At 42.7% G+C, this 13,339-nt stretch overlaps 1 protein-coding gene across 1 annotated transcript; it reads right to left on the bottom strand.

The window, feature by feature from the left end:
- Window positions 1-3,911: 3,911 nt before the first annotated feature.
- On the bottom strand, window positions 3,912-12,686 carry tmem218 (transmembrane protein 218). The gene is made up of 3 exons (XM_084170384.1): window positions 12,070-12,686; window positions 11,309-11,411; window positions 3,912-4,541 (listed from the first exon to the last, which is right to left on the bottom strand). Exons 1-3 carry the CDS (start codon window positions 12,177-12,179, stop codon window positions 4,407-4,409), a joined length of 348 nt encoding a protein of 115 aa, XP_084026510.1. The 5' UTR covers window positions 12,180-12,686; the 3' UTR covers window positions 3,912-4,406.
- Between the last annotated feature and the right edge of the window lie 653 nt (window positions 12,687-13,339).

Below are 13,339 nucleotides of genomic sequence, written 5' to 3'. Positions count from 1 at the left end.
TTTTGATAAGGAAGAAGTGAAAGGGAAAAAAGGTCCACAAAGGGTTATTTTTTCCCCTTGCGGTCTTCCTATAACGAGGCAACTCAAATCCCCATTGCCCAGCCCCCACTAGCGCAACTAGCCAGGCAAATTTGTAGCTGCCTGCTCGCACAGTATGAGCCCTCATACATCATCTTGGCTCAGCGATCACAATCAGACAAACTTTTTTACAACGACCTTGTCGAAATGGTCTGGTCCGATGTTTCAACAATCACTATCCAGTCCAGCTGGTTGGAGACTAGAGGACTTGGGGAAACAGAGGTAACAGAGGTACCATGCTGGGCTAACACATCGGACCTGATCTTGGGTTTTATCCCAACAACCTCTTGACAATTTTCTCTTTGTGCCCTGCAACCGCTAATGGACAATGACAGACTTGACGTTGATGTACTAAAAGTCACTATGACTGGTCCCTTCTGCTGTATGCATCTATTCCAGCAGTGAGCAGTACACATTACGATACATAGCTAGCCAAACTGTAAACCTCATAAAACTACCCTGATTTTATTATCTGGTTGGCTACATCATCTTTCCAATGTGAATTCAGCTCCAAAGTCAAATTATTGAGTTCAATGACCTATCACTATTCCATTTAAGGAACATTTCTGTGCCAAGTCAATAGTACAAACACCTCTTGCATCGTTACCCATTTCTTCAACACTTCATTGAGCATTCATTGATGCTATTCCAGAGAAAATCACTCTGATTCCAATTGATACAAAGAGCAAGACCAACAGGTGTGTCCTATCCTCCCTGTGTATGAACTGACCGGTCCACCAAACACACACATTTCATTATTTGTATCAACAGATCTTTCCTTTGGACTGCAGTGACCACCCACCACAGACAACCCATCTCTCTCTCCATCATTATGACCACAGTCTTTCTAAAGCCTGACACCGTAACCCCTTCCCCGGGAGGTGGCCCACGTTCGGACACCTTTCCCCACAGTCACCGAGGGACCCCGAAGAGCCACGCTTTTCCCCGCGATAGGCTGTCGGGTCTGAGCTGACGGGACCATTGGAGAGCACTCTGACCTCTAAATTGGGCCTTCATCTTCACCCCGGGAGGAGGTAATCCCCTCCTGAGAGAGGGGTAAGAGGCCGAGGCGACGCCAGCTCCTGGGACTCTGGATTTGTCCCCGGGTGTGTGGGGCGCTGACAGCACCCTCTGGCCTCGCACAAAGGGGGTAATGGAGTGAGACCGGGGCGGCAGTGAGAAAATCCACAGTCCTCGGCCCCAAAAATACATCGGCTGTTGCCATGGCAACCCGGCACCAAGCTCATTTCTATCCCCCAAAACAACTAATTTCCCAGCTATGGTGAAGCAGCCAGCCAAGCCAGGGTAGTGAGGGGACTCGCTGGAGGTTTGGATGTTCCCAGTTCCACTCGTTGGGCAGGGAGCCTTGATGAAATTCAGGCTCTAAGGGATATAGAAGCAGCTGACCAATTTTTTTTGCCTTTCCCCTGTATAAGCCCTTATCAAAAAATGTATAAGGTTTTGAAACCTACAACAAATTGGCAACGGAGACCTGCTGAAAACTTGCCAGCCGAGTGGATCCAAGATCCATCGTCAGTACCGCCAGTGCTAAACCATGGGCTCTCGTCTCCTGTCAAACAGCATGGATGGGATACTCTAAACGTGGGTCAGGATGTTGGAGCACTGATAGAGGATCTTCAGGGTTAGCTTGGGTGAGAGTGGAAAGGCTTGATGACACTGGCCATATTGCACTAGGAACGGAGGATAGAGGATAGGGTGTGGGAGGCAAGGCAAGAGTTCTGCTTCAGTGCATCTCAAAACAGGCTCTAGTGAGGAGCACACTCCCCTTCCCCTCCTTTTCCCCCTCCTCTGCTTCAAAACCAAGCACCACTCCCACATCCTGGGCTTTGCACACCTCTTTGCCCCCACATCTCTCTCTCCCTCTCTTTTTCTCTCCCCCCCCATCCATCTCTTTGTATGTCCAGCTGGCTGCTCCACAAAGGCTCTGGATCGAGGTTCCAAATGAGCTTTACCCCCCAGACGCTTTGTTCTGCCCATTTTCCCACTCCCTAGAGAGGGAGTTTGGTAACAAAAATGATAACGAAAAAAAGGGATAAAGCAAAAGAAAGAGTGAGAAAGAGTTGGATCGGCTGGAGCAAAGAACTTTGGGCTTGCGTCTTGCGCAGGTCCTGAACTGTCAGATTTGGAGCCTGAGGCAGCTTGAAGATGTGGTAATCGGTGGCATCTGCTGCATGGCGACCTTGAAATACCAACTGTTGTTGCATGAAAAACCTTTCAAAAAAGGTAAATTTCAACGACAACCCCCACACATTTGCGAATATATTAGTATCTGATAACATTTCAACGCGTAGGCCACATTCGTTTTCTACACCTCCCAGGTAAATCCTATCGAACAAGTGTCACTACGCTTCAAAACATTCTACCACTATGGCGAAGACCATGTTTCGTGGTAATCACATGCTCGATTACAGGCAAGGAACCCCCCCCCCAACCCAACCCCCTTGGATTGAATGGTCTCAGATACATCCCAGGCCAGGCTCCACCACCCATTTCCCAGCCTGTGTGAGAGGGACCTGTGGTGGTGGATGGGCCTGACCGTGTGGAAAAGGCCTCTGTGTGGAGATCTGGGCCGGAACTAATAGGATTGGTTTTGATTCATTAGATTCTCTTTCATCATCCTGGTTGGAATTTCACTGCACGTCCCGTCGGGCTTTGCACTTTAAATAGGGGTCTGCAAGGAGCCAAGAGATGGGCTGAGCAGTGGAAATTGAGCCCCTGTGGAATCATTGGTGATACTATCATAACCACACCACTGTGCAACAGAATGGTATGATTAGAGATAAATGGTTGATGACATACAGGAGAGAGGGCATCCATCTTACATCTATAGATTACTTACTATACCCTAAGGGGCAAAAGGAACCATGTTTGTTTCATGGTGTTATGTTACCAATAATAGACCCCTGCTGTACCCCTACTGCTTCTGATTGGATTCCTTTTAGAATATAGTTTTTGTGTCTTTTACGATACTTCTACAGGCCTGGCCGCCTAGTATCACACATCACATTTGTTGCTGTCTGAATAATATAGGGAAACTTGATATACCGTATGATTACAGTTTGCTGTCCTGGAGAGTACATCTAATTTTAGGATTAGTGAAGATGAGTGTGCACGCTATACAATGCACACTTCTGAGGAGCATTTATGCAATTTTATCTGAGACTTGAAATGACAAAATAACTTTTTTAAAATAGTGCCCATTGTTCAAGGAAAGAAATGCTGCTTTAAGTTTTTGTGGGACAACCACAAAACCAGAATTTGTGCTTTCCTGCTTTGTTTTATTGTTTGGAGGTATGAGACAGTCTTTCAAAGAAGGAAGGCATCAGTCAGTTGAAAAATTTACATTTCAATGTAGTCGAGTGCAGATCCAATCTATCTGGTTTAAATGCCGGCAAATGTGACAGAACACAGGATGCATCTGGAGTTAATGAACACGCTCACTCCATTTAACTATGTGAGAGGGCTACTACTTCACATCACAGTATATCACAGCGTCGCTACTGACAGTTCCCTCTTCATTCAATTAGCTTGACTGACTTGAGAGGCTTCATGAATCAGACAGCTATGAGGACTGTAATCAAAGAAGAGATCTTAGTTCATCAGACTCACTCAAAAAGCAACCTGGCTGCATCTGAACGTGGTAGACAAACAGCGCTATGCATATTCTTAACAGGGCCTGCTACAGCAGGACTAGGCCTGAGTTCTTTAGTGGCATTTTGATACTGGATGATTTTGCTAGAAGGAATTAGTATGATGACGAAGTTCTATATTTCAATCACTTCTAGCAGAAGGAAAGTTTTCAGTAGGCGGGATAACCAACAATGAAATGTTTAATGAAGTTGTCTTATAAAATATTTGTATTGTTTTTTAAATACAAGTTGAGTAAAAAAAGTAAATGTCAGAAATATACATACAGTTAAAATCAGTCTTATCCTCTGAACTTCTGAATCAGGCCATAGAGATAAATGCATTCCGTTAATGCAACTGCTACCCCACCACTACAACTCAAACTACTTGCTATCCATATACAAAACATCATAACGTATCATCTATGTTAGGGTGGCCTATACCAGACAACATTTTGGCATATCTTAAATTACGGTTGGCCCAAAACTCCCCCCAACAACAAACACAACAGTCGATCACATAGAAAACATTGGCCCTGCCTGTGTTTTGGTTCAGGTGCCAACCTGTCCTGCGCTCCATTTTACTAGGGCCCCTCTTAGCTGGCCTTTACTCATCTCCAGCGCTGCACATACAGCTCTGGCCACTAGTCTAGCGGGTCAACTTGGCCTGGCCGCTCCGCTCTAGTGGGTTCTCAAGGGCTTGGCATAGACAGCTTCCAGGAAATGCAGGGGCAGCAGGCCGAACAGAGCAACCAGGAAGCCCACACTGGTCACTGACAGCAGGACGTACCGGCCGATGAAGAAAGTGTCTACGATCTGCAGAAGTAGAGAGATAGGGTTGTAATGTTCATACAGTTAGCAGTTCATTGGTTTACCAAATATACTGAACAAAAATATAAAACGCAACATGCAACATTTTCAAAGATTTTGCTGAATTACAGTTCATATAAGGGAATGTAATGTTCATTTCTCTACCATAAGCCGCCTCCAATGTCGTTTTAGAGAATTTGGCAGTACGTCCAACAGGCCTCACAACTGCAGACCATGTGTAACCACGCCAAATTGGAACATTTCTGGGATCTATTTCAGCTCATGAAACATGGGACCAACACTTTTTGTTCAGTGTAGATCAAAGTCCAAATGGATGATAAATGGGTTAGTTTAGGATAGATTAAGGTTTGTGTATGTTGGCTCACAAGTGGCACAGCGGTCTAAGGCACTGCATCTCAGCACTAGAGGTGTCACTACAGACCCTGGTTTGATCTCAGGCTGTATTACATCCGGCAGTGATCGGGAGTCCCATAGGGCGGTGCACAATTGGCCCAGCGTCGTCCGGGTTAGGGGAGGGTTTGTCCGGGGTAGGCCGTCATTGTAAATAAGAATTTATTCTTAACTGACTTGCCTAGTTAAATAAAGGTTAAATAAAATAAATGTTTGATAAGTGGGTAACTTGTGTTTTAATGATCGTAATTACTCTTTCTTCCAACAGATGTCACAAGTGAGCCACTTGTGCTGGAGGGAAATGGGAAGGCAAGGCAGGCTTCTCTCCTCACACTCACTTAACTAGAAGCCAAACGTTAACATGGACTTTGGTAAATGTATTACAGTGTCTGACTTGACTTAGTTCCAGGCAGTTACTATATTGTACTCAAGCAAACATAGACTCATTCAATAAATGGACATGATATGGCAAGAGACTTGGTAATAGTGATGTGAGTAATTATAGGCCTTATTTTAAAAGATAATGATCACTCTCAATGTATGCAATATGATCACTTGTCGCATCATCCACGTGAAATGGCTCAAAAAACTAAAATCACTTTGGTAAGTTGAAACAGTCGCAACAAAACAAATGACTTATTTCACAAAAAAAAATTTGAATACATTATGACCAAACTTCCTAAAAAAATACACACTACCTAGGCTTAATATGATTAATTTAATATAATACATCATTCACTAAAATCATGGAAGAGTCAATAGTACTGTGTTCCATCATCTTGGCCAATACAATTCCCAGCCAGTGTGTGTGTTTGTACGTGTGTGTTAACTGGGCGTCCCTATCACTTAGATACAAGGTTACACTTGGACAGTTGTTGGATTTACTGGGTTCCCTGTTGGAACAAAACAGGAGCCGTGGAGTGAGTGGAAGAGAACACTAACCAAGAGACCCAACTCCCTGAAGACCTGCTCCACCATACGGAGGCCAAATATTACGAGGAGGCAACAACCTACTGCTGACTAAAGATAGGATACTAGGGGCTTGGTAGGACCAGGGGAGGGGGGGGGGAGGGGGGGGGGGGGGGGGGGGGGGCATTGTCTCTGGCGGATGCAGTGTTCTCTCATTTAACGCATCTCATTTTCTAATTTGCCAATTAGCCAGCAAGCGGAGCCCAGAGCTGGAGCCCATGTTTTATTAATGTGGCATCGAGCCGTTCGGTACGGAGGCCCTGTCTGGGGCCGGCCTAATTGGCACTGTGATATTTTGTTTTTGTTTAACAGCGAGAGGTTAGCCGTTTCTTACATACACACATTCACACACTATCGTGGTCACACACACACAGTGGCTAGTTATTCCGAGGTAAATCACATGTAATTTAATAGGATCTCTAAGGAGTAACTGGTTGAGCCTCTTCTATAAGACCACCTTCTACAAGCAAAATGCATGTGTAATAGGCCTACCCTTGTGTGTTTCAACAGGCTTAGGCTACATCATACCGAACTGTACGTTTTTTTATGTAATGATAGTTAGTACTCCAGTTGTAGACTATTGACATACAGTGGGGGAAAAAAGTATTTAGTCAGCCACCAATTGTGCAAGTTCTCCCACTTAAAAAGATGAGAGAGGCCTGTAATTTTCATCATAGGTACACGTCAACTATGACAGACAAAATGAGGAAAAAAAAATCCTGAAAATCACATTGTAGGATTTTTTATGAATTTATTTGCAAATTATGGTGGAAAATAAGTATTTGGTCAATAACAAAAGTTTCTCAATACTTTGTTATATACCCTTTGTTGGCAATGACACAGGTCAAACGTTTTCTGTAAGTCTTCACAAGGTTTTCACACACTGTTGCTGGTATTTTGGCCCATTCCTCCATGCAGATCTCCTCTAGAGCAGTGATGTTTTGGGGCTGTCGCTGGGCAACACAGACTTTCAACTCCCTCCAAAGATTTTCTATGGGGTTGAGATCTGGAGACTGGCTAGGCCACTCCAGGACCTTGAAATGCTTCTTACGAAGCCACACCTTCGTTGCCCGGGCAGTGTGTTTGGGATCATTGTCATGCTGAAAGACCCAGCCACGTTTCATCTTCAATGCCCTTGCTGATGTCACTCAAAATCTCACGATACATGGCCCCATTCATTCTTTCCTTTACACGGATCAGTCGTCCTGGTCCCTTTGCAGAAAAACAGCCCCAAAGCATGATGTTTCCACCCCCATGCTTCACAGTAGGTATGGTGTTCTTTGGATGCAACACAGCATTCTTTGTCCTCCAAACACGACGAGTTTAGTTTTTACCAAAAAGTTCTTTTTTGGTTTCATCTGACCATATGACATTCTCCCAATCCTCTTCTGGATCATCCAAATGCACTCTAGCAAACTTCAGACGGGCCTGGACATGTACTGGCTTAAGCAGGGGGACACGTCTGGCACTGCAGGATTTGAGTCCCTGGCGGCGTAGTGTGTTACTGATGGTAGGCTTTGTTACTTTGGTCCCAGCTCTCTGCAGGTCATTCACTAGGTCCCCCCGTGTGGTTCTGGGATTTTTGCTCACCGTTCTTGTGATCATTTTGACCCCACGGGGTGAGATCTTGCGTGGAGCCCCAGATCGAGGGAGATTATCAGTGGTCTTGTATGTCTTCCATTTCCTAATAATTGCTCCCACAGTTGATTTCTTCAAACCAAGCTGCTTACCTATTGCAGATTCAGTCTTCCCAGCCTGGTGCAGGTCTACAATTGTGTTTCTGGTGTCCTTTGACAGCTCTTTGGTCTTGGCCATAGTGGAGTTTGGAGTGTGACTGTTTGAGGTTGTGGACAGGTGTCTTTTATACTGATAACAAGTTCAAACAGGTGCCATTAATACAGGTAACGAGTGGAGGACAGAGGAGCCTCTTAAAGAAGAAGTTACAGGTCTGTGAGAGCCAGAAATCTTGCTTGTTTGTAGATGACCAAATACTTATTTTCCACCATAATTTGCAAATAAATTCATTAAAAATCCTACAATGTGATTTTCTGGATTTTTTTTCCTCAATTTGTCTGTCATAGTTGACGTGTACCTATGATGAAAATTACAGGCCTCTCTGATCTTTTTAAGTGGGAGAACTTTTTTTCCCCACTGTAACTATTTACAATGTGCAATCAGCAGAATTAAAACTATTTTAGCTATGCTTGTTTATTTTTATTTGATTATGGCCTAGAAATTATACACCCCACCGGTCATCTTTTAAATCAATAAAAATATGAATGATTTTTACACATTCCCAAGATTTGAAACTAATTTACAAGTCAATGAATATAAATATTTATAAATATTTAAAAAGTATCATGACAAAACAGCAAATGGTGAATTTATTCACATAAAAAACAGAATGCATGCAGTCGAAAATAGATTGCCTGAATCATCGGGTCTGTGTGTGAGCTCATCTTGCACATTGGCCTAAACTAACAGGAAAACAGGCACTACAGCACCATGTCTGCGGTTGCGGCCCAAATGGCACCCTATTCCCTATATAGTGCACTACTTTTGACCAGAGCCCTATCAAAAGTAGTCCACTAAATAGGGAATATGGTGTCATTTGAGACTAGGTTGCAAAACTCAGGGAAATCTCAATTAATTCCCTGGTTTTTCCTAAATCCCGGTTGGAGGATCACTGAATCAGGAGGGAATAAGCAAGAAATCCGGAGTCCTCCAACCAGGATTTCTGGAAAACCAGGGAATTTATAGAATGTTCCCATAATTTTGCAACCCTATTTGAGACACAGCCCATGCCTCTTTGTACTTCTGGTTTTCCCATGCACAGACAGCGCAGCAGGAAAGGCAAGCGCTGTAGTCTGTTTGTGCTGCGCTGCTGTTGGGGAGCGATAAACCAGACCAGGTCTTTATGACAAACACACCGCCACATGTTCTGACTGCAGCTCTGCAGCCAGGGCCAGCAGGCCACACTGCTAGGCCTACATACATGGACCACAAAACAAAAGCCACCATGACAAAAAAAATTGGTTGCAGTTTACTTGTTTGGGACAAATCCTTCCGTGTTGTTCAGGGGAATAATTGATGAGCGCAATACGCTATTCATATTCCATAGATCTTCATAGACGGGTTAGCTAATAATGACACGAAAATGATGCGCATGATTCAATGGGGCAGAAGTCTGTGTGTTGTGATTCTGGATGGCCAGATAGCTAAGAACCACAGGAGGCTGCTGAGGAGAGAACGGCTCATAATAATGGCTGGAACGGAGCAAATGGAATGGCATCAAACACCTGGAAACCATGTCTGATGCATTTGTTACCAATCCACTCCAGTCATTACCACGAGCCCGTTCTCCCCAATGAAGGTGCCACCAACCTCTTGTGCTAGCAACAATGACAAGAAGCAGCCATGTGGGGAATAGTAGGTGGCTCGTTTCAGTTAGTTTTATCTTGTTCTTGATAACATGCCTTGTTTTGAGGTGTTTTAACTGATGTCATGTCTATGCTAATATAATCTAACGTAGCAGGTGTAAAATAAATGCCTGAAACTAGATCCCCTACATACTGGTCTTGACAACAACAACAAAATTTGGCGGAGGTTCTCTTCACCACAATCCAGTAAATGTGGAGGAGGAGTTAAGATGGTGTCGCCTTGTTAACGTCCAAAAGCTGAAGTCGTGTCACAAGCTCTCTTTCGATTTAACCTGAAAACCGGAACATCTGGTTGTTGGGGACTTGGCAGAGGCTAATGCTAATATGGCTAAAATTTGCTAGCTAGATAACCAACAACTAATGATGTATGAGAGACAAGTACTCATTGTGCAAATTCATTTTCAATAAACATTGGAGACAAAACATAGTATACATGTCAACAATCTAAGCCAACCATGTCTGTTTTACCCCATAGTTGCGCATGCGTCGGTTTTGTTGCTAAACAACCAACCTGTCTATACTCCATAAAAATCTGCCTATACTACACTGCACTGCAGTGATTTAGCAGACATGAATCATGAGTGATGGTCAATGTGGCCAGCACAAAGATTGAACCTGCAACCTTTGTGCTGCTATTAGTACCTGCTATAGGGATGGGTATGAGTAATCGAGTCCTCGAACGGATGTCAAAGCTCGATCTTTAACAACATATTTTTTTTTTCTCCAAATACTGTCAAACTATTTGGTGGAATATACTTTGTGGCTGCCCGAACAGGCAAGTGACATTTTGTCAAAAAAATTTATAAAAATAATGTTGTCTTGAAGAGTATGTTCATTTGCTTTGACTCTAGTGTTCTATCTGTACATGTGCATTTGCGGGGCACAAAAAAAAATAAAGCCAAGCATCACACAGTTCTTCTCCCTAAATTCCCTTTTCCCTGTGTCTCATTCACTCAATTGTGTTCCGACCGCTCCCTACACACACACACACGTGTGCTGAGTGCGCACACAAGCTCCCGTTAGGCCTACAGAAATAAATGCCTATATAAATGTATCCAACTGACGGGATACACAAGCTACATTCCTTGCAAAATGACAACAGTTTTATCACAAATTTAAAATGGACTGGTTGGTTGAAGTAGGAAAATATGTGTTCCAACAACAAGCTGCAGTTTTGGAATGATTGTGTCCCGTCTATTTTCTGCTTAGGCTACTTTGCGAACCACTAGTGCCATTTAGAATAGGTTAGCCTAAGCTAGACAGGTTCCACAATGAAACTACGCAAAAACATTAGTTTGATAAACACAAAGAGCGTATTTATCAGAATCATTAAGCCTAGGCCTACTCAAACAGATGTCGTGGTCGTAATTTTATCACCACGCAGGGTTCAATGTGGAATTGTTAGTCCATTTAGAAAATTCCAAAGAATAAACTAAATCGAACGTCTGTATATCGAAAAGAAGACAGATTTTGTTTTGTAACCCAGAAAAAATTGTCTTTCAACTCGCCAAATTGTGCCCTGTTTCAAATGATCACTCTGAGAATAACTGTTTCAGACGTGAGATGCTCATCACTTCGCAATGGCAACTTTTTTCATTTTGAAAAATATTTTATTTTATTATGTTATATTACATCATGTTTTTTTTACTATAAAATAGGTGTCTAGCCTGTGATAAGGGCTCGGGAAATAAGAGCGTCTTGTCTGCTAAACTAATTAGGATTTGTTATCTGTAATGGTTATGACAAATTAGCCATTGTCGCGCACTGTTGGCATAGGCCAATAGATAAATGCACACATTTCTTTCCATTGCGGGCCTTGTTGAATATCAATATTAGAAAACATGACACCAGTGGCTCCCACTTCGAAAGAGAGCCTTTGACACCAAAGAGCCAGCTGGAGTACACTTGCGCGTGTGTGTGCATTATAATTTTATTACAGTACTATTTGCTTACCTCGATATCTTTGAATGGTGACAGGGTCTCTGAGCTGCGGGGGAAGAACACCAGGATAAGAGTGGCAATGAAGGCCAGCAGGAAGACAGGGATGACCCCTAACCTGTTAGAAAACAATACAGATACAAATTGTATTCTTCTTCAAATTATTTTGACAGGTAATCACTTTTGATTGGGTGTTCTTTAGGACTAATGAAAACTATGGCCAAGGGCATTGCAATCAACATCAATCAGCCCAATCAAATATTTAACCAGTAAACTAACCCCTTTTTACACATTTTAGTGACTCAAGTCATTTTCTCACAGTAAAATCATGACAGAACCATTTCAGCAGTAGTCAGAAACATGTGACCTAGCTAGTAACAGTGCAAATAACAGGCTTGTCTAAAGTCGAATGACAGTAGACCGTATTTGGCCCTGGGCTAACCTAATTTATTGAAGTGCAATAGCCATACACCTGTATAAAACATGTTGGGCCTAACTATTTGATATAATCTCTGAAATACATTATAATGTACAGTATAATCCACAAACGTGTAGGCCAAGGATTTGATGTGGAACAGCCAGTGCAGCATACACCTATGATCCTGTGATTTCACCTCATGGCATGGCAGAGGTAGAAGTAGACTATTCAGGGCAATGCAAATGTACAGTGGTATCATGTCTGCACAAGATAATGTGTACAAACTACAAATGTGTTTAGGTAGCCTATCTAGCTAGGCCTGCATGTGTGTATGTATTCACAACTACCGGTAACTTACTTAGTTGGTCCAGTAGCTCTCAAGAGGATCATCCCGAGCACGAGAGCCACAATCCAGATGAGAGCAATGAGGAAAACCCCAGTGCCCACGCCCATTACCGTGCCAGCCATTCTTCACCAAACCTAGCTAGCAGCTCACAGTCACGTCTTGAGTAGATTCAAGTGAGCTAGCTAGCTAGCTAACGTAGCTATATAACGTTACGTTAGCTAGTGCTGTTGTTCAGTTCAAGCACATCTATTTGCGTTAAATTGAGTTTCTGCAAAACAAGTTGCATCCTAGAATGCGAATTGCATCGTTTAGAACTCCAGACTTGGCATTTTGCACCCGCTGTTGACAGTAAAGTTAGCTAACAAGTAGCTAAACAGCTAGCTCGTGCACTCAACACAACATGCAGGCTTGTACGCGCGTGCTGATTCAATAACTTGCTTTACAAATAACTCACTGTTTGAGACCGCTCGCAACACCAAAAAGTGGATTTCTGAACGCAAACATGTCTACTGTCGCCTGCATGCAAACTGTTTAACAACTACCCGCTGTATCCATTGGTTGCAAATAAACTTCAATTTCATAGGATAGACCATAAAGAGCCTTACGTTGTTACAAATACCGACTAGAATGCCGGGAAGTGTAGTGTATTCCTAAAGAAGCCGCGTCTGAAATTTGGTAGGCTCTCCGCCGTTAAACCTCATCGAAGAAGATGAGTAGGCTCTCTTGTTTGCCATAAACAACAAACAAGGAGGCTTTAACTTTGAATGCTCAACCACAATAAATGATTATGTCAGTGATTCAATGTCAGTGATTCAACATGGGTAACTATAATGCTTTTCAGACGCTATCCAGCCTAAAGTTGGCCTATTCAAACACTGATACAACTATCTTACAACTAATAATAGTAATAATAGGCTGTGTATTGCCACTGCAACATTGGAATAATAGATCTTTGTGAATAATTTGATAAATAAAGCACTTTTTTCCCCACTGGTGTGTTATCATTGCAGTGGTGGAAAAAGTACCCAATTATCACACTTCAGTAAAAGTAAAGATACCTTAATAGAAAATGACTCAAGTAAAAGTGAAAGGCACCTTGTAAAATACTACTTGAGTAAAAGTCTAAAAGTATTTGGTTTTAAATATACTTAAGTATCAAAAGTAAATGTACTTTCTAAAATATACTTCAGTATCAAAAGTAAAAGTATAAATGATTTAAAATTCCTTATATTAAGTAAACCAGACGGCACAATGTATTTATTTATTTATGGGTAGCCAGGGA

The sequence above is a fragment of the Coregonus lavaretus genome (assembly GCF_964263955.1).
Source record: "Coregonus lavaretus genome assembly, chromosome: 10".
Lineage (NCBI taxonomy): Eukaryota > Metazoa > Chordata > Actinopteri > Salmoniformes > Salmonidae > Coregonus > Coregonus lavaretus.
The sequence above is the reverse complement of the archived record's forward strand: the minus strand, read 5'-3'. Positions and strand labels throughout refer to the sequence as shown.

Bases quoted from the DNA above. Each gene is read 5' to 3' on its own strand.
- tmem218 (XM_084170384.1), bottom strand. From the start codon at position 12,179: ATGGCTGGCACGGTAATGGGCGTGGGCACTGGGGTTTTCCTCATTGCT. The intron at 11,412-12,069 runs GTAAGTTACCGG...GTTTTCTAACAG, and splicing joins AGAGCTACTGGACCAACTAA to GTTAGGGGTCATCCCTGTCT. The intron at 4,542-11,308 runs GTAAGCAAATAG...CTACTTCTGCAG, and splicing joins CACCATTCAAAGATATCGAG to ATCGTAGACACTTTCTTCAT.